Source organism: Amblyomma mixtum, chromosome 3 (genome assembly GCF_055824585.1).
Source record: "Amblyomma mixtum isolate Tamu chromosome 3, ASM5582458v1, whole genome shotgun sequence".
In the NCBI taxonomy this organism is placed as follows: Eukaryota; Metazoa; Arthropoda; class Arachnida; order Ixodida; family Ixodidae; genus Amblyomma; species Amblyomma mixtum.
The window spans coordinates 233299483-233325880 of record NC_143014.1 but is presented as its reverse complement, the minus strand read 5'-3'; the positions used below and the strand labels follow the sequence as shown (position 1 = coordinate 233325880).

Here is a 26398-nt window from a genome sequence, read left to right as displayed (position 1 = left end):
ACCAGGTGGCGCCGGCAGAGTGTCAGCAGTGTGGCATTATTACGCGTCACGGCTAGGTGGCGTGAGTTCTGCCTTAGGCCTCAGGATAAGGACAGCCTTATCAATCCATCCATCCCACTCACCCGCCCATCTGCTCACCCACCTGTTCGTCAATCCATCCGTCCTTCTACGCGTAGGAGATTTGAGTGCAGAACACCTGATTTGGTCTAACGTTCGTCCTACCACTGTGCGTCACGTCCGCGTCTTCTAAACCGCTAGTAACCATAAATTTAGAAGCATACGGAGCATGCATCGAAGTCCACACGCTCGGTCGTTCTTAACTCAATGGGACATTTTAGCACATGGGAATTCCACTACAACAAACGCTACCGCCGGGGCGAGTGCACCCCTAATAGAGCGGCTCAGGTCTAACCCAGCTCACCGGGCGCTGTGCTCAGGTATCCGGGACCCACTCACTGAATCGGAAGTCGAAGCAGCGGCGAACAATTAAAGCAAGTATTAAACCTGGCAGAAGTGAAACGATGCGGCTCTGCGCCAACACCTTTGCCAGTTTCAGTCGCCTTGGACCACCTTTGGTGCACTACGCCCTAGTGTTCGTGGTGGCGCCAAATAAATGTGCTTGAAGCCAAGCGATACCACGAGAAATGTATCCCTTCCAGAAACACGGAAATAGGCATCGAGGAACGCCGCAATACAGAGGGGTGTGATAAATATCTCTACATTAGCGGTCTTCCACCGGATCAGGCTCACTGCATGCAGTCGTGGGCGGCTTCACATCTCGCCATCGGAACGCGGCCTCACAGCTACACATCGACCAAGCCATTAAGCCAAGTGGGGTGAATCACGGGGACCAGAGTTCACAAAGGGACAGCTAATGCGCAATACAAGTTCAGTGCTTTTCTTAAAAAGAAAAGCAGGACTCGTCAGTAAAATCATTGCGAATTGTGGATTGACGTACCAAACAGACACATAAGCAGAGGGACGCTATGGTGGAGTGCTGATGACTAATTTATGCTGGTTCACCGCACAAGGGTGTTTCTTTATTTCTCCTCCGTCGAAATGCGGCTGGGATTGAACCCCCGATACTGGGATCAGCAGCCAAATGATAAAGCCACTGAACCACAGCGGCCGGTCACAGTAAAAGAATTAAAAACAGTAACCGCAACGCCGCTGCTTCAACATTTCGCAGGTGCGGGACGCGATGACTGAAGGTGGGACCAACAACGCCAATAGGTCACGGAACTGGAGGCCTACTGCCTTTCCGTCCCTTCGGCAGTCCAGAGGCGGCCGATGACGTTTACAGATATTGATACCGTACTTGAAGCGCATAGGTGCGCTCACCGAATATCTGATTGCGCTTCCACATCGATGCTTGTCGCCATCAAGGTGCGTGTTGCGATGCCGCCAAATGAGCCAAATCAAGCTAAACGCTAATCGTCAAAAACGCGAAAGACTTTTCATGCGCACTAACCAGTCATTTAAATCACATTCTTTAGATGTTAGTTCTAGCAACTCTAGACCACAAGGTAATGAAAAATCACGCAAACAATTTAGTCAGTATCAGCGTGTAAGCTTTGGACGTCAAGCAAGATTTGGCTCAGTTTTGTTAAGAACGCTTTTTTTTCTACAGTTGTATTCAAGTACTGTTTATGAAAATAATTCTTAGAAATGACTTTTGTGCAATCAAGCCCACTATTGTACTTCAACACAAGTAAATGAAAATATTAGGCTGCTGTAGCAATCACTGAAGTAACAACTATCTTTCCTACTGTTCACACTTCAGCAGCGGAAAAATAATCTTGCTGTAATGTGTGAGATCTACAATATATTTTAATTCACTGCAGCAGTCCAAATTATTAGTAACGAAATCGTAGACGCGTACAGGACGCTAAACGACAGGACTATAGTACTATAGTTTCCTGTCTTCCTCTGCTTTTTCGCTGGTAATAATGAATCGATAAAGCCACTGCCAACTAGCCCAACTAAACGCTTCAAAGTTCATTGTAGCAGAGGGGTATCCTTGCTTCATCGGCGACAGGGTCTATGATTTCAACGTCGTCTCCTGAGTTCAGATCTTCCACCAGTCGCTTCATATCCTTTGTTGACGATGAAGCAGCGCTGGGGGAAGAATAAATGTAACCGCGCTCGAAAGATTCCAATTTATGAGGCTCAAGCTGACAGAGGTGGATCTCCCGAGTGGATTTGGCTCATTTTTATTTGAACAACAGCAAAGCCTGGCTCATTTTTATCTCTTACAGGATTTGAGCTCTTTTCTATGCATTAATGGGCACCCTTCGATCTCAGAGCTTTTGCAAAAATGGTCGCTGGATGAATTTTCCACTAGTACAGGAAAGGTTCATCTAGTTTTGACTTCTGGATTTGGGTCATTTCGAAAAAAAACGACTTCAGTGTTCCAAAACATGACTGGAGTATGGCTGACGAAAAGGAGGCAAATAAAACTGAACAGACACCAGACACTTTATTCAAAAACAAACTCAGTATCCTTTATAGTAGTGGTGGAAGGCACAAGCAGCCTCGATGAGAGCCCGATAAGCAACATATCGCATGCAGATGACAAATACACCTGTGTCGTCCTGACAGTGCTTCGGGCTCGCCTCATTGCGGATGCTGTGTTGTACCTTGGAGGGACGATTCTCCTGGAGAGCGGTCTTCGTGGTCAGCATCGTCGTCGTCCGCATAACGTACGATGGGCTCGAAAGATGGAGATGTGGGTCTCTGGTCCCCAAAAAGTATCACAAATATCGAGTGAGCATAAACAGCATATACTACAGGCACAAAGCGCCAGAACAATGAATTCGTTATGGCGCTGCAAAACTGGAGAGTAAATCTTGACATTAACCGTCTGGACACCAACAGTAGCCATCTATATATGTTTTGCACCGCCCTCGTCGCAGGACGACATGCCGTCGCTCTGATCTCCGCTTTCGCCGTGGTCCGAAGAGCCGCGTGTGCTCCGGTGTTCCGCGGGCAAAGATGCGATGTCTGTCGCACTCACCTCCCCTGGCTGCCTAAGCAAGGGCGTCGACGAGTTCTCCCTACCACCGCCTTCCTTTCCTAGTGGATTCATAGGTTCTGCGGCTGCTGCTTGTGCCATAGCTGCAAGCCTGCGTGCGGTAATGAAGTGGCGTTGCACACGGAAGCCCATCTGGTTTCTCGGGAACGTGCTGCTAAATGGCTGCGCCGTGGCGTCCATTGGAAAAGGCTTCGGGGAGGGGATAATTTCAGCGTCGCCCGTACTCTGCGGCTGGTCGGGCAGGCTAGTGCGATGGTGTGCCCGGTTCGGAGCTTGCGAATTGTCCAGACTGTGGCATTATCGGCGAGGACGCCGATTCGGCCTCGTTACCGTCAGCAGGCTCCGGATAGCTTGAACGAGCCGTTGCTGACCACGAAGTGGTCTCTGGCGCGTCCTCACCTGGCGATGACGATTCTCCTATGCGTCGACGATGCACGTCTCGGCGCCAATCGCCGTGCCATGACGCCGATACAGGATCGTTCATGGCAGCAGGCTCCTGGCTGTTGTAAGGGTCCGGCGCTGTGCTCGATGCAGTCTCACGCGTGCCTATCGCTGGCGGCGACGATTCTCCGAGGCATTTTGTGTGCCGCAGAGAAGAGGTTAGGCGACGACGCAGATCTGGGCTCTCATCGCAGCTCGCCCCCAGCTTCTGGCCATCGTTGCAGCGGTCGGAGTCGCTGTATTCGTCGCTTAGGTTGCGCATATCACTCCGAGAATTCAGTGACGCCAATCCAGTTAAGCGCCGATGACGACGCAGGTCTGGGCACACATCGCTGCTCGCCTCCCGCTGCTGGCCAGCGCTGCCGCCGTCTAAGTCGCTCTCTTCTTCGCTTGGTTTGCGCATGTCGCTCCGGGAAACCGCCTTCGCTTTGCGGAGGAACGGCCTGCGAGACAACAGTGATTAATGAGACATGCTCATTCTAGCAGTAGCAGGTGGTTCTGCTTGATTCCAAAACCAGAGCACCAGCCACAAGTGCATTCACGAGAAAAGAGGAGCTCCCGCAACCTGGCTAATGATTGCATAGGTGAACAAGTAGCATCAATAACATACCTTCCAAATGCTGTTCGTGTAGACGGCTAAGACGACTGCGTCGGTGTCTGCCGAAACGATGCAAGAACATACAGCACGATGGAAGAATATTATAGGTGTCGGAACGGCGGCGGTTGATGGCGTGGCGATACAGGGGGCGGGGCTTGCTTATCGCTGCCTGCGCCGGCCACCGCACACGTGGGCGCGTATCTTTCTATACGTGGACGATTATTTGGTGATTTTTAAGAAGCAATCCGTTTTGACGCACACGGTCACCGTGCAAAAGACCTTATCTGTCTCTGAAAACGGGAGGGGTCTAACCTTCACCCACGAATTACCTGAACAAGATAGATTACAGTTTTTAGATATTAACATCACTTTAACACCAGATCGCATATGTTGGATGTACTCACCACGAACCCGGAAAGACCTGTTGCCGTTTGAGTCTGCTCATTCTAAGACGGTAAAACGCGCCATTGTTATGCTGTGCCTGAAAGAAGCCTTGCAGAAATCATGTGTTCACCTGGTAAATGACAGCCTCAACAATCAGGTTGGCAGGTTACAGAAAGCTGGTTTTCCTGTTTCAGTCGTGGCTGCTGTGGCAGAGAAGCTTCTGCAAAGCTTGAAAGCTAGAACACCTCAAGAAGGTGGCGGTCAACAGGAAACAATGTAGCCAATCGCTACGGTGTGCCCGTGCTATTTTCTGCCCCGCGCAAGATGGCCTCTCTGTGCCCCCGGATTGTCTCCGGCGAGGAATGCGTGCAAGACTGCACGAAGCGTCACGCCACCCAGTTTGTCAGGTGTTCTGTCGGGGCTGTGTGTGAGATTCCCCTGACACGTGGAAAAGTTTACATCGGCCAGATGGGCCGTTGTATAAATGAAAAACTAAGGGAACATCAGCTTTCTATGAAAAACGTAAAAGGGTCAAATTTGCCCTTACATTGCTACGCATGCCCTTTGGCTACGCCTGATAAAGCATGCCAGCCTTTGCTGGCTATAACCAAAATCTTAAGGCGCAGTCGTAACCAGGTAGCACATGAACTCGCAGAGGCTTTTTTCATTGATAAGTCAGGTGATGAATGCGTAAGCGATTCTAGTATCAAATTGTATAATAAAGAGAACTTTCCTGGCATGTGCGCTTAGGCAATGATTGGATAAGTTTGGTTTGGTTTGTGGGGTATAACGTCCCAAAGCGACTAAGGCTATGAGAGACGCCGTAGTGGAGGGCTCCGGAAATTTCGACCACCTGGGGTTCTTTAACGTGCACTGACATCGCACAGGACACGGGCCTCTAGAATTTCTCCTCCAAAGAAATTCAACCGCCACGGCCGGGTTCGAACCCGCGTCTTTCGGGTCAGCAGCCGAGCACCATAAACACTGAGCCACCGCGGCGGCGTGATTGGATAAGTATCTAGGTATATATATATATATATATATATATATATATATATATATATATATATATATATATATATATATATATATATATATATATATATATATATATATATATATATATATATATATATATATATATATATATATATATATATATATATATATATATATATATATATATATATATATATATATATATATATATATATATATATATATATATATATATATTTGTGTTCTTTCTGAATAAAATCAGTCGCGAGTTTGCGCCCGTCCATGTCCTTTCTCGTCCGTGTCTTTTTAGCGCAATTCCTTTATTTAAGTATCTTTCTCCAGTTTTGCGCACGTTGCTTCCTCGACAAGCATGCGATTGTGAGCACAATGGGCAGGAAGTGTTCCTATCAGGTACCTATCAAGGTACCTGTTGAAATAATGCGGTTTTCAAATACGTCTTAAGCGGAAAATTTAACCAAGAAGTGCTCGAACGCTTCTTCGGTGTTATCCGGCAAGCTAGGGGTGAAAATGACCATCCGTTTTTGCCCACATTTCTGTAACGATACAATATGCTATCAGTCTATAGTGGAATTAAGCCCCCAAAATTCGGGAATTGTCAAGTTAACAAAGTGGAATCAGAACACGTTGTACCTGTGCTAACGTTGAATGACTTGGATCTTGCTTTTTATGACATGCAAAGTCTGAAGGACACGTTTAGCTGCTGAAAAAGAAGCAAGATAACCTGGTTGCTGCTGATCCTGAGGTTGACCATGTGTCTGACAAGTTGCATGAAGTACCGGCAACTGTCGACTGTATAATTTATTATTTAGTTGTCCTTATATGCCGCAAATACTTCAAAAGTACAACGTGTACGAAGTTCTGTGAAGGATTATTGGAAGAAAGTGCCCTTCATCAACAGCCAGAAAACAGCTTCGTTCTCTGTAAAACTAGAGGAGGCCTCATGCACCCAAAGCAAAGTCTGTTTCACTTGCTCCATGCGATTCAGGTGGAATTTCAGGAGCATGCGGCTCTGAGAAATGCCTATTAATTGACGAGGACAGCGCGATGAATGGACAACTTTTTGCCGCCTGCGCAGCCTTCGTCCGGCCATCTGGCTTGTTCTTCCACCTAGGGGTACAGTCCTCCTCTGCTCTAGATGCGAGTTCAAATACTGCAACACAATTGTTCGCGCTTACGAACATAGAAGTTTTTCAGCGTTTTCATCGCTCGGATAACTGGTAGTGCGGCGATACGCGTAGAATCAGATAGGAGACTACTATTTTTTTTCTTGTTATTATTGCTATGCCATTTTGGTACAGATTCCACGGGTTGTGTGAACGACAAGGGCCCGCCGAGTTTAAATTATGCGTTCTCATGGTACGTATTGCACACGAGCATGATTCGACACGCTGTAGTACCCTTAGCGAAAAAGAGGATGTGCTAAAAATGCATTTCAAACGTATTGTATTAATTTCATATTTATTTCGCATTTTTTTCTCCCTATTCTTAAACTGCAATACGAATGCTTTCTAAGTACACTAGGAATAATATTTTAAACGTTCTTAAAAATACGTGAAAAGTACATTTTTGCCCGCTTAGCATATTTATAATGCATTAAACATATAATAAAAATATACATTAGAAATATACTAAAAATATACAAGCCGCCGCGGTGGCTCAGCGGTTATGGTGCTCGGCTGCTGACCCGAAAGACGCGGGTTCGATCCCGGCCGCGGCGGCTGGAATTTCTTTGGAGGAGAAATTCTAGAGGCCCGTGTATTGTGCGATGTCAGTGCACGTTAAAGAACCCCAGGTGGTCGAAATTTCCGGAGCCCTCCATTACGGCGTCTCTCATAGCCTTAGTCGCTTTGGGACGTTAAACCCCATAAACCAACCAACCAACCAAAATATACATTTAATACATTAAAAATGTGTTTACTTGGGCTTAAAAAAAGTCTACTGGGCGGCTCCATGGAATGACACGGGTTAATTCTTCAACTGGAGAACAAATCGTACACGGGTATTTATCATTAATCAACAGGAGTCTGATATTATAAGGTCACGTGATTGAATGGGAACGGCAGATACCTACACACAGCATACCAAGACGACAGTAGAGAGTTTTAGCTGAGCGGGTTTACTGTCCGCTCCGCTCGCAGTTCCCAGCAGAGCCACAGCGGAGCGTCGCGCAAGAGTAGAGTTTTAGCGCAGCGTCTTCCCCGTCCGCTCATGCGACGCGACTCGTTGCGCCTCCTAGTGGTGGTAACTGGACTTGCCAGAAAATGGTTATAAGTAAGCCTCCCTGATATATGCGTGAATAAATAAATGATAGCTGTTTACGTTTGCTGTATGCTTTCTGGTAACAACAGTGATTTGGTTTTAGCAGTGAACCTTTCGTATTACAAAAAAAATTACATGTCTGCCACTGCGAGAGTCAGGCCAAGACCACGCACGTCACCCCTCGCAACGTGCGCGTGTACGCATTTGTAGCGTTGTCTAGCGTGTGCATTCATCCTCTACGCGTGCGAGCGTCGATCGTGATCGAGTTACGTTCGCAAGTTATCCGACACCGCCTGCAATCTGTTCGCCATGCCAAAAAGTATCCGGCAAGACCCGCGCTGGCGGCCGCCATGTTGAATGTTTACGTTTGGTTCGGCTAGCGCGAGCCAAGAAGGCTTTGCGCGAGGCCCGCTCGTCGGCCCGCTCCGGACTCCGCTTGGTTCGCGCGGGAGCGGGGCGGAGGAGCCGTTCCGCTCGCGCGCTCCCGCCTGAGCGCTTCGCGCATGCGCAGTAGCGCTCCCGCTAGCTCGCTGAGCGGAGCGAGCGCACAAACCCGCTCAGCTAAAACTCTCTAGTACACAGCAAACAAAAAATCCTACGACAAGCCCTATATTTGGCTTGCCTTATATATACCCAGCGAAAGCGACGCACTATTTTGCACGGTGATGCCTTTTTTTGCGCAAATACTGTGAGATGCCAAATTATCGCAGAAGTACCCTACTGGTCGCGTTCGAATCTGGGATTGAGAAAGGAATTGCTTGTTGAAACTTGCGTCAGGCACAGGTCAGGAGTCGAACTGTCAACCAACAGATACATGGGCGTGTAAGGGAGCCGGTCTGCCCTGCCACACGGGGTCCTTTCCGCTGGCTTATTCGGACCCAGAAGTACCCAAGACGCTTTTGCTGCTATAATGCTATCACGTTCTCACACGGAAATGTTCGACTGACATTGATTGGAATGACATTCGAGTATAGGAATGACATTCGGACTCGACGGACTGCCGCGGTGCTGCACGACACTTTCGAAACGCATTCGAAAGCCTCAGCTCGTTTTCAGTGTACAGCGACGACGACGACGGTCACACTAGTCCGACAACGACAGTATATATCACGCTGAACAACAGCATGTAATTATAGTGAAATATCTAGTTTACTATAATATGATTCTAGAGGGACACGTTTTTCAGGCCAACGACACCGACGAATCCGGTCGGCGGACGGTCAGCCTTGTCGGCGGCTGAGCGAGAGCACGTTGATGAGTCGGCGGTATGTATATGCTCGCGCTTCTAAATGAGCGAAACGAACGGCTATATTTCACGTGTGCATACTTGAACACTCACCAGCGATAAGCGCTTGCCAAATCAGTTTCAATCGACGACAGCACTGTTACCTTCCGCGACGACTAGACCCAGCGAGTTCGCAGGGTTGGATCTGTGATTTCGGTGGTTGTGAAGAGCGAATCACAAGCTTTAGCGAATGCAAATGGTCACCAGGTGTAGTTTTGGCAACAGTGACCTGAAATCAACTATTGCTTACATCGCAGGGCACGCGTACGATGAAAGGGAATCGCCGGTGTGACCCAGACTGCCGAGCCGTGCTTTACGGCCAGCAGCAGTCGTCGCCGTCGCTAGCTTGTGGATAACAAGTTAGGCCGTTTCAGTTAAAGCGAACAGTCGCCAGACATACTTCTGGTAAAAGTAGTTTAAAAAAAAGTACTGGTCACGTCGGAGAAAGCCGGGACAAGAAGCGAGAAGCGCCAGTCCTGCGCGATGCCAACAACCCGGCTTTCTCAGGTGTGCGATCGCATCATTGCTTCCCACACATTGTCGCACTGCGTAAGCAAGCACGAGTACAACCAGTAAAAAAGAAAACAGATTGTTTAATAGAACGAAAGCGCAGATTGCGTTTTATGTTATGTAAACAAGCCATGTAAACAACAGTATGAGTGCAGTCGTCCTCATCGGCGCACTCCCAGGGAAATTTCATGCTGACGCGGTTAATATTCATTGGCGTAATATTATCTTCAAGCATTCCCTAAGACAAAACACGTGTAGCATCTTTAGATGACATTCGGCTGGAAGGCATTCGAAGCGCCCGTGTAGCAGGGCTATAAGTGGTGATCACCTTCCTGCTAGAAGTTATAAACGAAAGGATGACAAGAAAGGGAAAGTTTTCACTCTTCGCTGAAACGTCATTTCGAGCCCTAGATTGTTCCACGGTAGCTTGAAGTGTAATGCAAATGTGTTTACGCGGACAACCAATTTGTTAAAATTTAAATATACTTCAGACGTATTAATTGCGTATTTACGAAAGCACACTTTAAATAGATGGCCAGCACCAAAATGCGATGTCCCGAAACTCGATTTTGAGCATTAGATTGTTCAACGACAGCTTGTAGTGCGCTGCAAACATGCTAATGCGGACTGCCAATTTGCTAGAATTTCAGTGTTCTTTGGACGAATTAATTGCGTATTTACGGAAGTACACTTCGAATACATTGACGACACGCAAATGCCATTTCCCGAAACGCGATTTCGAGCACTCGACTGTTGAACGGCAGCTAGAAGTGTGCAAAGACGTTTAAAAGGACTGCCTGTTTGTTAGGATTTAAATATATTTCGGATGAATTAATTTCATATTTACGAAAGTTAACTTTTAATACATTGACAAGATGCTAAAACTGCATACATATACGTTTACAAGGGCTGCCCGTTTTCTAGAATTGAAGTATACTTTCGATGAATTAATTCCATATTTCCGAAAATACACTTTTAATACACTGACAAGGTGCTAAAACTGCATGCATATTTTTTCATGTATTTGAAAAGTGCTCGAAGTATGCTTTAAGTGAGGTATTTTTGGCACATTTTAAAAATATGTTTCGAATACCAAGCATGAAATTTCAGAAACGTATTTCCTACATATTTTTAGTGCATTCATGAATACAAAATATGTTTAAAATACATTTTAAATAGCCCTCCGTATATTCCAAACGTATTAGTTTTTGCTAAGGGATACTCGTGCTTTAAACATTAAGATGCGCAGGCCTCTCTCATAGCTGTCCAATTAATCCTGTCCTCTTCCAGCTGAGGCCAGTGGAGGGGAATACGGTAGGCAAGTTCTGCGGAACGGTCTTTTCCAAAACCTAAAAGCGGGACTCCCAGTAAAACAGTTGAATGCTCCGCTTGCGGAAAAAGTAACCAGTTCTTGGCTTGTTTCGTGCAACTGGATTTTTTAATATTTAGGGCGTCGAAGGTGCAGGAAGCGACGGTAAAAGGTGCGATGAAGAGCGCCAATGCGTCACGAAACTGGAGACCGGCGAGTTTATATCTCTTCGGCAATCGTGAGGCGGTCGGTTAGGTGTACAGATATCAATTGCCACGCACGACTTGCAGCGGATAGACACTATCCTGAACATTTTGCTTACGCTTCCGCATTGAAACCCGTGGCGATACCGAGTACCTGAGAGAGCACTATATAGATCATATACGAAGTAAGAAATTGACCGAGGCAAGTAAAATTGAACTGGCAGTTTACTGAAAACCTGAGTCAGATGCCATTGCAGGGTACGAATCTGGGGTGCGAACGAGTCGTGAGCCGTTTAGAATTAATAACATTAATAACACATCAATACCATTAATAACACAATAACATTAACAACACATAATTAATAACACATTAATAGCATATCCCTGGCAGACAATCAGCGCAACGCTGCTCGTGTTCAGTCCCAGTCAGGCTCTGCGGCGAAGGGCTTCCCTGCAGAAGGGTCTTCACGGTCAGCGTCGTCGTCCGGAGAACGGTTGGTCGGCTCGGAGGAAGCTGCACCGAGCATCTCGCGGGTATGTTGAAAGGCCTTTCCCACCATTTCTCTCAACAGCAAGAATATGATGCAAGGAACGATACAGAGCGACGTTAGCAAGAAACACCAGTAGCCCAGGCAGAAAAGTTGGTCGGTGGAAACAGGCCGCCGTACCCGTCTGGGCTCAATCCTGGAGTCGAACGTCTTTCCTGGGAGTGAGCACCAAGATATAAAAGAAATTATTTCGCAACATTTTCATCTAAACACTCGGCAATGCGCGTTTGTCATTGCGCTAGAAATACTTCACTAACAACTGGGGCTAAATAAGACCTGATACGTTTGCCAATTTTTTCGATAAAAAATTCTTAAAATGCACAAACGTTGCTGCCAGGTAAAAAGCGACCAGATCTAAAAAACTGTTCACATAAATTTAACTAGCGAAAAGAAACTCTGCAGGGCTACTGTTCTCGATTACATCACAGGCACCATCAGTTAGTTGCGGAATGTTCTATAAAACAAATTCTCGACCTCCATGGAAAAGGAGAAGTTGACACCGGGTGACCCGTGCAGCTCTTAGCCGCCTCCTTTGCATTACTGACCCTGAAGGGGTCAGAAATTCAAGGTTGCTTTTGCAAAAACCTTGAGAGAACCCCCTGATAAGATCTCCGTTCGGAAACTATTGCACCTAAAGAGTCTGGGGATTTTAACTAAATATAAACATTATCAAACTGTTCTTTTTAGCAGCCTCCAAGCTATCTTTAGCTTCTCACATAACGCAAAATAATTCCAAATCATTTTTTTATTGGTAAAAGGAGCCGGGCCAGTTGGTACAAGATTATAGTAGAAACAGCGCTCGAAAAATGGTATGTCCAAACTGCAAAACCTCCTTCTTTATCGGCCGCTAGCAATGCCAGGTCATTTCTATTTAGGTGTTCCATTGTGCTTCAAACCATAGGTCCAGAACCCCTATCTGACCTACTTCTACCGACTAGACAATCAGCGTTCAGAAAATGACAATTCTATCTCTGCATGATTTCTGACAAATAGGGCGCATAAATTATCGGCTAAAAAAGCATCCAGTGGCTGTATAATATTGTAGAATAGATCCATCTCATCCATCCATCCATCCATGCATACATACATAACATACGTCCGTCCATCCATCCATTATGCACACACGCGCGCACGCGCGCACACGCGCACACGCGCACACGCGCACACGCGCGCACGCGCGCGCGCGCACGCACGCACGCACGCACGCACGCACACACGCACACACATGCACACGCACACGCACACGCACACGCACACGCACACGCACACGCACACGCACACGCACACACGCACACGCACACACACACACACACACACACACACACACACACACACACACACACGTGCGTACGTCCTGGACACTGCGCGGGCGGGTGCCAAGCAAGAAGGGGCGCCGAGCAAGGGCAGAACTGTTATCTTTGGTGATCACGTACGAGTGCTTGGTGGGTTGTATATCGGCCAAAGAGGTTTGAGTGCAGTACACCTGATTCGAAGTCTAGCATTTGTCATGTCACTGTGTATCCCGTCCACGTCTTTATGAATTTAGAGCATACGGAGCAAGTATCGAAATTCACGAGCTCGGTAGTTCGCACCTCGATGCGACATGTTAACCCATGAGAATTCAGCTACATCAGAGGGTACCGCAGGCGCCAGTGAATTCCTAGTAGAGCGGCCCAGGTTCTACTGAGCACAGCGGGCGATATGTTCCGGAAGTATCCGGGACCCACTCAAATCGGAAGTCGAAGCAGCGGCGAACAAGCGAGGCAGGTATTGAACCTGGCAGACGTGAAACGGTGCGGCTCTGCGCCAACACCTTTTTCAGTTCCAATCCCACCGGGCCTCATTTGATACTCTATGCCCTAGTGTGCATGGTAGCAAAAAATGAATGTGCTTGAAGCCAAGCGAGACCACGAGAAATGTATCCCTTCCAGAAACACGGACATGCATGGGCATCGAGGAACGCCGCAATACAGAGGGGTGGGATAAATGCCTCTACATAAGCGGTCTTCTACTGGATCAGATTCACGCAGACGGGGACGGCTTCTCGTTTTCGCCCTCGGGATGCGGCCCCACAGCTGCATCGACTAAGACAATCAGCCACCATGCATGACGGTATCACGGGCTCCAGAGTTACAGGGGAGAGCGAATACGCAATCCAATTTCAGCGCAGTGCGTGGTCACTGAGAATTTTTGTAGCTTGATGTCCCTATGCGACACGTGGGCTGAGGGACACCGTGGTAGAGGGCTCCGGATTAATTTAGACCACGTGGGGTTCACAGCAGACGAGCGTTTTTGTATCTCTCCTCCGCCAAATGCGGCCGCCGCGGTTGGGATCAAACCCGCGACCTTGCGATCAGCAGCTGAACGCTAAAGCCACTGAACCACAGCGGCCGGTCTCAGTAAAAGAGCGGAAAACCTTAAACGCCGCTGCTTCAACGTTTCGAAGGTGTCGGGCGCGATGGCCGAAGGAAGGACGAATAGCCCCAAGAGGTCACGGAACTGGAGACCTACTCCCTTTCTGTCCCTTCGGCAGTCGATAGGCGGCTGATGACGTTTACCGATATTGATATTGATGCCCGACTTGAACCGAATAGGTTCGCTCATCATATGTGCGATTACGCTTCCTCACCGACCCGTGCCTCCAATCAGGTGCGGGCTGTTTCACTCTTAGAGGGAAACTCAGAGTGCGTAGCGGCGAGAGGCAGTGAGCATTCGCGCCCGCATGCGCAGAAAGAGCTGCCGGCCGTGCTTATTTTGCGCGTGCGCCTCTGTTGCCCACTCTCCACCGTTGTCGGTGGCAGAGCTACGCGAAGCGCTGCGCGGTCACACGCTCCCAGATTCCCTCTAAGTGGGAAGCAGCCTGTACATGTTGCGATTCCGCCCAGGTGAGTAGTTCTTTTTTCGTTTGAAAAAGAGCCAAATCGAGCAAAATGCAAAGCGAGAAAAAGCGAAAGTTTCTTGTGTGCACATACTGCAGCGCTACCCAAATTCTTAAATGATATCCTTTACTTGTTAGTTGTAGACTCTACACCTCAACGTATTGAGAAATTATGCAAACAATTTAGTCAATGTCAGCATGAAAACTTTGGATTCCCCTCTTTTCGATGTTAAACTGGATTTTACTTAGTTTTGTTCAGAAAAACTTTTTTCTACAGTTGTTTAAAGCTCTGTTTAAGAAAATAATGCTTAGAAATGATGATGTGTGAATACGGTAGAAAAACAATCGTGTGTAATCAAGGGCACTGTTGTACTTCAACACAAGTAAATTAAAATATTAGGCTGCTGTAGCAATCACAGAAGTGACAACCTTCTTTGCTATGTGTTCACACTTCGGCAGCGGAAAAGTAATTTGGCTGGAATGTATGAGATCTAGAATATATTTTAATTCTCTGCAGTATTCCAAATTCCTGAGTAGTAGCGAAATGGTAGACGCGTACAGGACGCAAAACGACAGGACAATGGCTATATTACAGTTTCTTGTCTTCCTTTGCTATTTCGCTTGTAATAATGAATTGTGAAAGCCACTACCAACTAGCCCAACTAAGCGCTTCAACGTTCACTGTATAGGAGAGCTGTATTCTTGCTTCATCGGCGACAGGGCTTATGATTTGATCGTTATCGTGGCCTCCTGGGTTAGATCTTCCGCCAGTCTCCTTATGTCCTATGTAGCCGATGAGAAAGTAGAGCTGGGGGAGGAATAAATGTAACCACACTCGAAACATTCCAATCTATGAGGCTCAAGCTGACAAAGAAGTCACTCACGGCTGGATTTCGCTAATTTTGATTCGAACAACAGCAGGGTATGGCTCATTTTTAGCTCTTACAAGACTTGAGATCGGAATTTCTAGGCATTACTTGGCACCTTTCGTTCTAAGAGCTTTTGGAAAAACGGCCTGTAAATGAATTTTTCATTAGAGCAAAATTTCACCTAATTTTGATTTCTGGATTTGGCTCATTTCGAAAAAAACTCCTGAAGTGCTCGAAAATATCGGAGTATTATGACTGATGAAAAGGAGACATACTGAGATATAAAACTGAACCGACACTTTATTCAAGAACTAAGTCTCCTTTCCTCTCCACCTTTCCCTCATTAAAATTCCTTTCTCTCTAAGTCTCCATTATAAGCTGTGAAGTGGTGGAAGGCACCAACCGTCTCGAAGTGAGCCCGATAAGCAACATATCGCATGCAGATGACAAATGCACCAGCCTCGCCTCATTGCGAATGCTGTGTAGTACCTTGGTGCAGCGATTCTCCTGGAGAGCGGCCTTCGTGGTCAGCATCGTCGTCGTCCGCATAACGTATGATGGGCTGGAAAGATGGAGATGTGGGTGTCTGGTCCACAAAAAGCAGGCTCGGAAATAGTACTGTCGTTGCCACAAGTATGATCACAAATATCGAGTGAGCATAAACAGCATATACTACAGGCACAAAGCGCCAGACCACTGGATTCGTTATGGCGCTGCAAAACTGGAGAGTAAACCTTGACATTAATCGTCTGGACACCAACAGTAGCCATCTACTAAATTCGGCACCGCCCTCGTCGCAGGACGACATGCCTTCCTTTCCTAGTGGATTCATTGGTTCTGCGGCTGCTGCTTGTCTCATAGCTGCAAGCCTGCGTGCGGTGATGAAGTGGCGTTGCACACGGAAGCTCATCTGGTTTCTCGGGAACGTGCTAGAAAATGGCTCCGCCGGGACGTCCATTGCAAGAGGCTTCGGGGAGGGGATAATTTCAGCGTCGCCCGTACTCTGCGGCTGGTCGGGCGGGCAAGTGCGATGGTGTGTCCGGTTCGGAGCTTGCGAATTGTCCAGACTGTGGCATATTGTTGAGGATGCCGATCCGGTCTCGTTCCCGTCAGCAGGCTCCGGACAGCTTGAAGGAGCCGTCGCTGACGACGACGTAGTCTCTGGCGCGTCCATACCTGGCAATGACGATTCTCCTATGCGTCGACAACACACGTCTCGGCGCCCATCGCCGTGCCATGACGCCGATACAGGCTCGTTCATGGCAGCAGGCTCCTGGCTGTTGTAAGGGGCCGGCGCTATGCTCGATGCAGTCTCAGGCGTGTCTATCGCTGGCGGCGACGATTCTCCAAAGTATTTTGTGTGCCGCAGAGGAGAGGTTAGGCGACGACGCAGGTATCGGCACTCATCGCTGCTCGCCCCCAGCTTCTGGCCAGAGTTGCACCAGTCGGAGTCAGTCTCTTCGTCGCTTAAGTTGCGCATGTGTATCCGAGAATTCAATGACACCAATCCAGCTAGGCGTCGACGACGGCGCAGGTATCGGCACTCGTCGCTGCTCGCCCCCAGCTTCTGGCCAGAGTTGCGCCGGTCGGAGTCGCTCTCCTCGTCGCTTAGGTTGCTCACGTGGCTCCGAGAATTCCCCAGCTTCTGATCAGAGTTGCACCGGTCGGAGTCGCTCTCCTCGTCGCTTAGGTTGCTCACGTGGCTCCGAGAATTCCCCAGCTTCTGACCAGAGTTGCACCGGTCGGAGTCGCTCTTCTCGTCGCTTAGGTTGCTCACGTGGCTCCGAGAATTCCCCAGCTTCTGACCAGAGTTGCACCGGTCGGACTCGCTCTCCTTGTCGCTTAGGTTGCTCACGTGGCTCCGAGAATTCCCCAGCTTCTGACCAGAGTTGCACCGGTCGGACTCGCTCTCCTTGTCGCTTAGGTTGCTCACGTGGCTCCGAGAATTCCCCAGCTTCTGACCAGAGTTGCACCGGTCGGACTCGCTCTCCTTGTCGCTTAGGTTGCTCACGTGGCTCCGAGAATTCCCCAGCTTCTGACCAGAGTTGCACCGGTCGGACTCGCTCTCCTTGTCGCTTAGGTTGCTCACGTGGCTCCGAGAATTCCACAGCTTCTGACCAGAGTTGCACCGGTCGGACTCGCTCTCCTTGTCGCTTAGGTTGCTCACGTGGCTCCGAGAATTCCCCAGCTTCTGACCAGAGTTGCACCGGTCGGACTCGCTCTCCTTGTCGCTTAGGTTGCTCACGTGGCTCCGAGAATTCCCCAGCTTCTGACCAGAGTTGCACCGGTCGGACTCGCTCTCCTTGTCGCTTAGGTTGCTCACGTGGCTCCGAGAATTCCCCAGCTTCTGACCAGAGTTGCACCGGTCGGACTCGCTCTCCTTGTCGCTTAGGTTGCTCACGTGGCTCCGAGAATTCCATGACGCCAATCCAGCTAGGCGTCGACGACGGCGCATGTCTCGGCACTCATCGCTGCTCGCCCCCAGCTTCTGGCCTGAGTTGCAGCGGTCGGAGTCGCTCTCTTCGCTTGACTTGCGCATGTGGCTCCAGGAAACCTTTTTCTCTGTATTTAGGAGTGATCAAGCGAAAACAGTGAGCAATGGCGCTTCTCTTCTGTCCCAAAAGTAAAACAGCAGCCGCATGCTTATGAGTGTGAGAATTTTCGCAGCCTCAGTGTAGCATCAGTTACATACCAAGTACTGTTCCATTGGAGGGCTAATTAGGCTGCTGCATTTGCTGCCGAAACGATACGAGTGGACAAGTATACAGTATTGCATTGCTGAAAATGGGCATTCCAATTTTAGAACATTGGCCTTTGCAGTTACTATATACACATATATGAGAAATTCTTGGCGATTTTATCTTTTATCGTTCAGGGTTCTTTAAGGTCATCAGTTATTCGTTCTGCATGATTGATGTCCCGCCAAGTTGTGAAAAGGAAGTGGATAAGAAAAGCGAAAAGCTTAAGCTTCGCCTTTAAGAGTGAACCTCGACAGCATGCTGCAGCGCTGCCAGGGAGTTCACGGAACGCCGTGGCCCGTTGGGCGGGTCGCCTTGCCCGTTGGACAAATCGCTCGGAGTCTGTTGGAGGCCTCTCAAAATTGGTGTTTGAGAAAAGGGAATGGCACAGTAAATGTTTCACATATCTCGGTGGACACCCCAAACCACGCCGTAAGGGAAGGGATAAAGGAGGAAGTGAAAGAAGATACTCCGGTGCAGTATATCTGCAATTGCAACAGAGACGCTGCTCTTCACTAGCACTCGTAGACGGCTGCGGTTCCATCGCACCTGTTCAGAAACGAACGACACTACTCCGACGCAGAAAGGTCGCCCACGCGACCGTCATCTACCGGGCCAGCGCCGTGAATTGCGAAGGGCGGTTTCAGTAGGTGCCACATGATGGCGCTACGACTGCACGCCAAGCACGGAGAAAATTTACCGGAAAGGCATGGCACTCGCTGAATTCCGACATCCTTAATTTACATGCTCATAATTACTCATGTACACCTCAGTACAGATCTCGAAGATATGTTTGTAAGAAACGCGTGCATTCACTAGGTGCGCCTTCATTCATGTTCAAACGTCGAGCCGTCGTGGCTGAATGGATGCGCCCCTATGTCGAATGCCAAAGGCCCTGGTCTGATTCCCGGCCTATACACCGGTTTTTAATTCATTGAGTGCGCGTGCCCTGTGATTTTTACGCAGCTCCCAAATATTTCTTACTTACTACTACGACGCCATGTTTGTCGAGCCGCATTGCAGGTGTTTTGGTAACTCTCTGGGCAACAGTTCTGGCATCGTTTTCGACTGAACGAGCTGTATACGCTATCGCGTACTACGATGCTGTAGACGACTGTTTCGATTTTCGTGAGCGGCAAACAGTGAACAAAAAGTGTGTGGGGGGGGGGGGGGGGTGCCTCGATGCGTGCGCACTCTGCAGTACAGTCGCTTCTCCACGTTATGTTGCACTAAAACCGTGCATTGTATAGAACAGTTACTCGCAGTTAGAACAAAAGTGTTCGGTGGACACATGGAGGAAGGAAAAAAAGAGGAGAGGCCCTTTCCACACAGCACCCTGGGAGAAAAGTGTGGAGGAAATCACGTGGTTTTTTCTCGATTGGGAGGCCATCTTACTCCGGCAGCATAGCAACGGCGTTGTAGTTGCTGTTTACAAACCAGGCGATAGCAGACGGCCGCGGCGTAGCATTTGAGGTGCGGCGTAGGCGTGCTTTCCTCAACTGCTCGAGTTTGTTTTTGATCGTGCTCACAGGCTGACGTTGGCGCCGTTCACTCATATCTCAGGTGGAATTCGCTGCAAAACTCTCGTTGTTGCGTGCATTGATTTCAACGTGCTCGGCGACCACGATCGCACGGGCATTTCGTCTACTGCGTCACTGCTCGGAGCCGTCGGGAGACCGCCGCTGCATTCGCGCTGTTCGTTCACCAGTGATTCAATACGGCGTGCGCTAGAGCGGTCGTCGGCGCACGTTCCGCGTCCTGTACGTGCAGTGTGTTTGTGCCATTCGCTCTCCCGTTTACATCGGCAGTGAAACCTCGTTGCTACCTATGCGTGTTCTTGCAACGCTCCAGCGATTGTCACTGACGTCGGTATAACTGTCATTTTCGTTTTTCGACGATTGCGCTTGTTTGAGCGGCGGGGGCCATGACATGGGCGGAGAGCGATATTGTAAAGGAAGCGGCTGCGCTCGCTTTGCTCTTAGTATACAGAAACTTTGTTACATGCCCGTTTGAAGCGTCTAGCGAGCTATTTGCCTCTGGGACGTGCCGGGCTCAAGTGTATTCGTTCATATTGTAGCGTGCAACGCGAAATCGAACACCGGAGTACGAAAAACTGCGGCGGTCCCTCACTGGTTGTTGTTGTTGTTGTAGCCTACGACAGAACGGCACATACCGGCCAAGAATCGGGTGGTAAAGGTTGGTATTCACCTGTACGTAGTAAAGGCAAAAAGAAAGCACACGGGAGAGGAACACCGAAGCTTATAATCTCCACCGTCAGAAAAAAAAAACGTAGCCAAAAGTGGCGACAGGTACTGCATGTCAAGATGCGTCACCGCAGTAATTGAAAGCGGAGGTCACTTCCCGCACTTGCAGGAGTTGAGATAAGCATTTTTCCCGGCTGCAACTAATTGTGACCAGGGCCGAGCAGTTGGATACGGCACGAATACGACGCAGTACGAAGCAGTAACTGGAAGTAGCCGCCTGTCTGGCACGGGTATTTCCGCTTTATTAACTTTTCCGCTGACGAACACCAGCATAGGGCACCCTAAACCGGCAAGCAGCCAAGCGCCACTCGCGCGGGGGCGTGCGCCCATGCGGTAGCACGCTCCTTCGTTGGCTTTGAAACGCGCGCGCAATCGGCGCGGCGGCGAAATGTAAACAGAAGCCCGCCGGAGTAAGATGACGCCGAGCTTGTTTCCGGCTTCACAAAATGTCACGTGACGGCCTCTCCTCTTTTTTTCCTTCCTCCATGGGTGGACAGCTTCTGCTCATGTTGCCAACATCTCGAGACATTCGTTTCGATTGCCACGGAGAATTTCTTTCCTTTAATTCTGATAAAATTTATCGAGAAATAAATCCACGAAGAAGTCGAGCTCGCGCAAATAAAGTCCCCTGCTTGAGTGCATTGTACCCGGACAGGCTCCTATCACGCGTGCAGGGAACTTTGCGGAGTTTTTCGTTGAAGAAATCGTTCCCGCTGCAGTGAATGACTAGCATACCGCTTAAAAACGTTCCAGTTTCCCTCAAAAACTTCTGTAATTCTCAAGCGTCATGCGTAATAGACGCGTGAACTATCGGGTATTAGGGAATTACATGCCCAACAGTTATGGACGAAAGCATTTTTGAATGGGAGAAAGTTTATGAGCGCAATTTTTTCGTATATCGTAAGAGTTCACTATCACGATCAATATTCGTCCGCTATCATGTGTGTTGTATAATGTCAGATATTTTATGCCCTTTTCCGTTTGTAAACGTGTTACACATCTAGGGTATAGTGTGCTTAGATATGGCATCACTGTTTATGGTCACTGTGCTGTCGGCCGGCAACGCAGGCTGAATAGACGATATGCTTTAGATATGCGAAATGCGCAGCGCCATCTCTCGGCGCTCCGAGAACTAAGTCCTCCATGTTGGTGCGGTACATAAAACGAAACCGCTGCCCAGCGTTAAAACGGTTGCGCTTCGTTTGAAAAGTAAAATGCCGATGCAGTGTTGCGCTACCCTCTACACTGCGAAAAGACACTACGATGCGTGCCAGAACTAGATTCGTTCCAGCTTTTCGCTTTTCTATTTTTTCTTTACTCTGTCCCAACGTTTTAGTAACACAAAACGCCATGCGAGGTATCATGTGTCAGCACGCGGATCAGTGCGCAGCTTTCGCTTTCTGCGCTGATTTTTTACAAAGCTTTCGAGGTGATTTGCGTTTAAATTAAGATAGGGACCACAGCCTTTGTTGTCTCTGATCAAAATTAGAAGCCGATTTCGTGCATTTATCAACTCTCCGGTCGGGCGTGAATATATAGATATAGACGCATACTTGAACAACGTAATAGAGAAGGTAATTTTTTTAAGCGGGCCAATCGCTCGTGCCGTGGCGAAATAAGTTCACTCGAAGAACCATATGCCGATTACTGCTTAGTTTGCTACGTGTTCAGTTAAGTTTTTCCCGTGTTCAATTAGTTCTAGAAGGGCAAGCAAACTCTCTGGACCATACGCATATATTATGCGCATTAAGGAGTCTTTGTGAAGCAATACACCCTACGTATAAAAACTGAGGTGCGAATGCTTTATTTCTTGAGGATTCCTATACCTTCGATATCTGCGGTGACGAAAATCTAAAAAAAGAAGCGAATAATATAGCTACTTTATTATGAAGGAGGGACGCATTTCTAAGCTAGAAAGTACGTGCACCAGTGTTCTGAAAACGCTTCAGGCCATCAGATTTTATTATCGTTGTGGCAAGCTCCAACAGCTTTCTTCGCAACAAAGCCATTTGTCCAAGTTTGGGAGTAAGTAGTTAAGTTTCGGAAGCAACCGAACACGCTAATTTTTCCCCTGCACACACAGCTTGACCAGCGTATCGAGTCCGTGCATGCACCTACAGCTGTAGCATCTTTCTCTAATCAAGCCACCGCGGTGGCTCAGTGCTTATTTGAAAAAAAAAGCTGCGTCCTTGCTTACAATATTTTGAATTATATGTGCATGCCTACTTTCCTCTTGTTAATGTCGACTGACTGCGTTAAGCAGGACGCGGTTTCAACGAATTGTGGCGAAAATCAACCGACGCCGGGCTCTGAAACGGTGACGTTGAAAACCGCGGATGCGCATTGCAATAAAGGAATCGAATTACGCAGTTGGTCGAGGGTCTTTTCTGATTATACTGCAATGCACGAAGCTCCTGGCGTCGGCGCGAACGAAAGTTCGCACTGTCACAGAAGTTTGCCAACACACGTGCGCACTCAGCGCAAAATAACCGCTCGCTACCCTACCAGATGAATTCGCGTCCACCTGGGAATAAAATAGCCATGATAATGTGTGATGCTTGAACTGGTGCTTTAATGCTAGCATTAAAACGACAACAGCACACGGTCACGGTTCGACTTTCCAACCCACTTTCGAGTGCCGATTATTGCGATCATCAGCGCCAGACTTCAAGCGAAGCTGAGGACGCAGTAGGAGTAAGCTGGCGCTTATTGAAAGCACCTACATTTGGTCAAAGATCAGCTGTGAAAAAAACGCAGCAGCTGAAGCTTTCCTGTTGAAATTCCACTCGCAAGAAGAAAGTACGCGTAGCAAACGATGCACCAGCTCGACGAGCTCGACCGAACCAAGATGGAAACCGGAAGTTGTGGGCGCGGTGTTGCCAGACCGCCAAGCAATTTTGTATGCTTTGTCCCCCGTGAGTGCTATCGATATTTTTAGAAGATTAAATGCTCCCTAACTTTAACGCTCTATTAACAGAGACTGTTTGGAATAGTCTGTTACCATCCCATACGTTCCTACACGGGATTTAAGGCCAAAATACCTGTCTTGCATTCCCCGCCACTCAGCATCGTATGGCACGCATGCACGTATGTATTATGCACCTGCTTGTTTGACTAGCGTACCGCCTAGTGTATTCCGCCCTAAAACGAATGTCTGTATGTCTCCGCAGATATTACTCCCGTCGGCAGGCTTGAATTTTTGCTATTATAGTTTGTTCTATCGTCGAAAACGCTCCCTACGTGTTTGCCATGGCAGTCTTAACTTCTCGATAGCACAATAAAAGAAAGAATTTTCTACATATCGGAAGAACAGACCATTACCTTCAATAGGCCGCCGCGGTGGCTCAGTGGTTCTGGTGCTCGGCTGCTGACCCGAAAGACGCGGGTTCTATGCCGGCCGCGACGGTTGAATTTCTATGGAAGCGAAGTTCTAGAGGCCCGTGTACTGTGCGATGTCAGTGCACTTTAAAGAACCCCAGGTGGTCGAAATTTCCGGAGCCCTTCACTATACGGCGTCTCACATACCCTGAGTCGCTTTGGGACGTTAAGCACCATAAACAAAACCAAACCATTACCTTCAATATTTCTGTACCGGTATCCTACAGTTTGCCAATATCCAAAGTATTGTCGAACAATGTTGGACATAGGAGGCAACCATGCCATCTATTTAAATACGATAGCGCTAAAGAACCCGTGTCGCAGAAAATCCGATGTCGGCGTTGGCATTATGACACGACAATCTTTAAATAAAATTCTCATGGAAGCCTACGGGGAATCGAACCCAGGTCTTTCAGATTGCGAGGATAGCATTCGCAGAACTCGCGACGAAGGCTCGTTGGTTTGAGCTGAATAAAAAGTGGACCTAGTGAATGCATTGTGGTCTTTGACTTTCTGAAGTGTCTTTGTATACTGACGCGTACATGAGTAATTATGAGTATGCAAATTTTGAAACGGGACCCGATAACAATCGCGTTCTACTTTATAAACCATTTCAATTGACTGCCATGAGCTGTGGCATCGCACCGCTATCTATGTTGTAGAGATGAAAGTAAATTCCAATAGCTTGCGCTGAGGTACGGCAAGTGGTGTTATGACCATGTTCGGTTTGAGTTTGGATTTATGGAGTTCTACGTTCCAAAGCGACTCAGGCTATGAGGGACGCCGTAGTGGAGCGTTTCGGTAATTTGGGTTCGACCTTGGGCTCTTTAACGTGCACTGAGATCGCACAGGGATTGCGGATTTGAATATGGGGGACCGGCAGACGAAACATTTGAAGACGTCAACTGGTCCGAACGCGGAGCCCGGTGATAACACGACGGCTTCGCCCCTGCGGGCGGCAGCGCGGGTGCAACCCTCCGCGACCTCTTCGGGCTTCAGACAGGCAGGCAGCGGTGGCCCGACCTGTGTGCGTCATGTTTTATGTGGGTGTCAACCATTGCGATGTCATGGACCCCGTACAGCACGAGCGCCTGTGATGTACGCGTCTGTGTGCTGCTGTCGTCAACAAATGCGACGCCAACGGAGAAACGGACCTCCATTACGGCCTCTCTTTCTGTCTTCTCTCTATCACTACAAACTTCCTCCCTTCCCTCATGGCGTGGTTGAGGTGTCCATCGAGGTGTGAGACAGTTACTGAGCCTTTGCTTTCCTCTGAAATCACAATCACAACAAAGACACACAACAGCCAATTCAGGGAGCAGCGTCACTGCAGCCCGTTCGTGATCTCCTCAGGCGGCGGATGGGCTGTTTTGAGAGGCCTCCTATAGGGACTCCGAGCGATGTGTCTAACAGGCAAGGCGTCGCGCTGATCGGGCTATGGCGTTCCGTGGACTCCCTGGCAGCGCTGCAACACGCTGTCGCGTTTCACTCTTAAAGGCGAAGCTTAAGCGTCCTCCAATTTACATATGCCAAGTGGTTTTGCATGTGTTTGGTTTTCACCGCGTTCACGGGAATGATAATTTTGTTGCGCCACACTTGCCTAATGACACTTTAGTAACGACTTTTTGTCGCGTTTGCGGCGGTATACAAAACACTGCCTGTCTCTGACACCCAGTACTCGCAGTTTGTGCGTTTCATTTACTTATAATGTGCACAGTTGTAACGTACCCTCGCTTATTACGGACACGGTTAAGCTACCGTCAAAATATGCACGGGATATGACACTGCACCTCAGATAAAAGGAGCCCGTGTGGCCGCACCACTCAGTTATAACGAACCAACAGGCGCCGTGAACTCACCCCGCAGGGCGAAAACGCGCGCTTTCCGTCAGCGCGGAGATCGAAGAGCGTTCTGCTATGTCCTGTGATTCCGACCCCCCAAAAAAAACGTGTCGACCCCCCCCCCCCCCCACACACACACACGCACACACACCAAAAAAAATTAATAGTAATACAAGTGTCCTTTAAACTGCAGTTAACCGTTAGCTGAGCGTGCCCCGACAAACATCAGGGTCAATCGGTGCGTGGGTGCTGGCTGGACAAAGCGTCTACAGGGGAAGCAGTTGCGTGGTAAGCGTGAGACAAGGGCAGCGTTGAAAGCGAAACTGCTGCGCATGGCCAGTGATTCACCAATGACAGCGATAAGAGAAGGAATAACATTCACGAGGTATGCCTTGCTATAGTCGGATACAGCTCAGGAACGCAGCGGCTTTTCACCGTCAAAGGACCCCCCTTCCAGCCAATGGCATCGGCCGATTCTCATGACCCTGCTAGTGCGACAGAGCAAGGAGTGGTAGATGACAGGGGATAATCCCTTGCCTCTATGGTCGCGGATAGACGAATCTCTGCATCGTGGCACCGCTCCCTGCGTTGTCACGTTACAGGGTCATGAGAATCGGCCGACGTCACTGGCTGGAAGGGGATCCTTTGACGCGGAAACGACGCTGCGTTCTTGAGTTGTATACGACTGTAACCATGCCAGTGACGTGGCTCTGCTGCAGCGTGCAGGCAGCGCGCAGGCAGCAGATATACAGGGTCGTCCACTCTTAGTGCGAACACACGAGGGCATGGCCGTGCTCTCTGGATGGCCACTGCGCCGGGCACAACCGCCCATCAAAGTG

At 48.7% G+C, this 26398-nt stretch overlaps 1 protein-coding gene and 1 pseudogene across 1 annotated transcript in view; both read right to left on the bottom strand.

Moving 5' to 3' along the window:
- Positions 1-2884: 2884 nt before the first annotated feature.
- On the bottom strand, positions 2885-3878 carry LOC149354030 (uncharacterized; annotated as a pseudogene).
- A 7581-nt stretch (positions 3879-11459) lies between these two features.
- The window catches only part of LOC149354029 (uncharacterized), a 40881-nt gene continuing 25942 nt past the window's right edge, over positions 11460-26398 (bottom strand). Inside the window, exons 2-4 of the mRNA XM_089575908.1 lie at positions 16149-17900; positions 15828-15956; positions 11460-11557 (exon numbers count right to left, since the gene is read on the bottom strand). Of these exons, the coding sequence (XP_089432034.1) occupies positions 11460-11557; positions 15828-15956; positions 16149-17900 (1979 nt within the window). The remainder of the gene's footprint in view (positions 11558-15827; positions 15957-16148; positions 17901-26398) is intronic.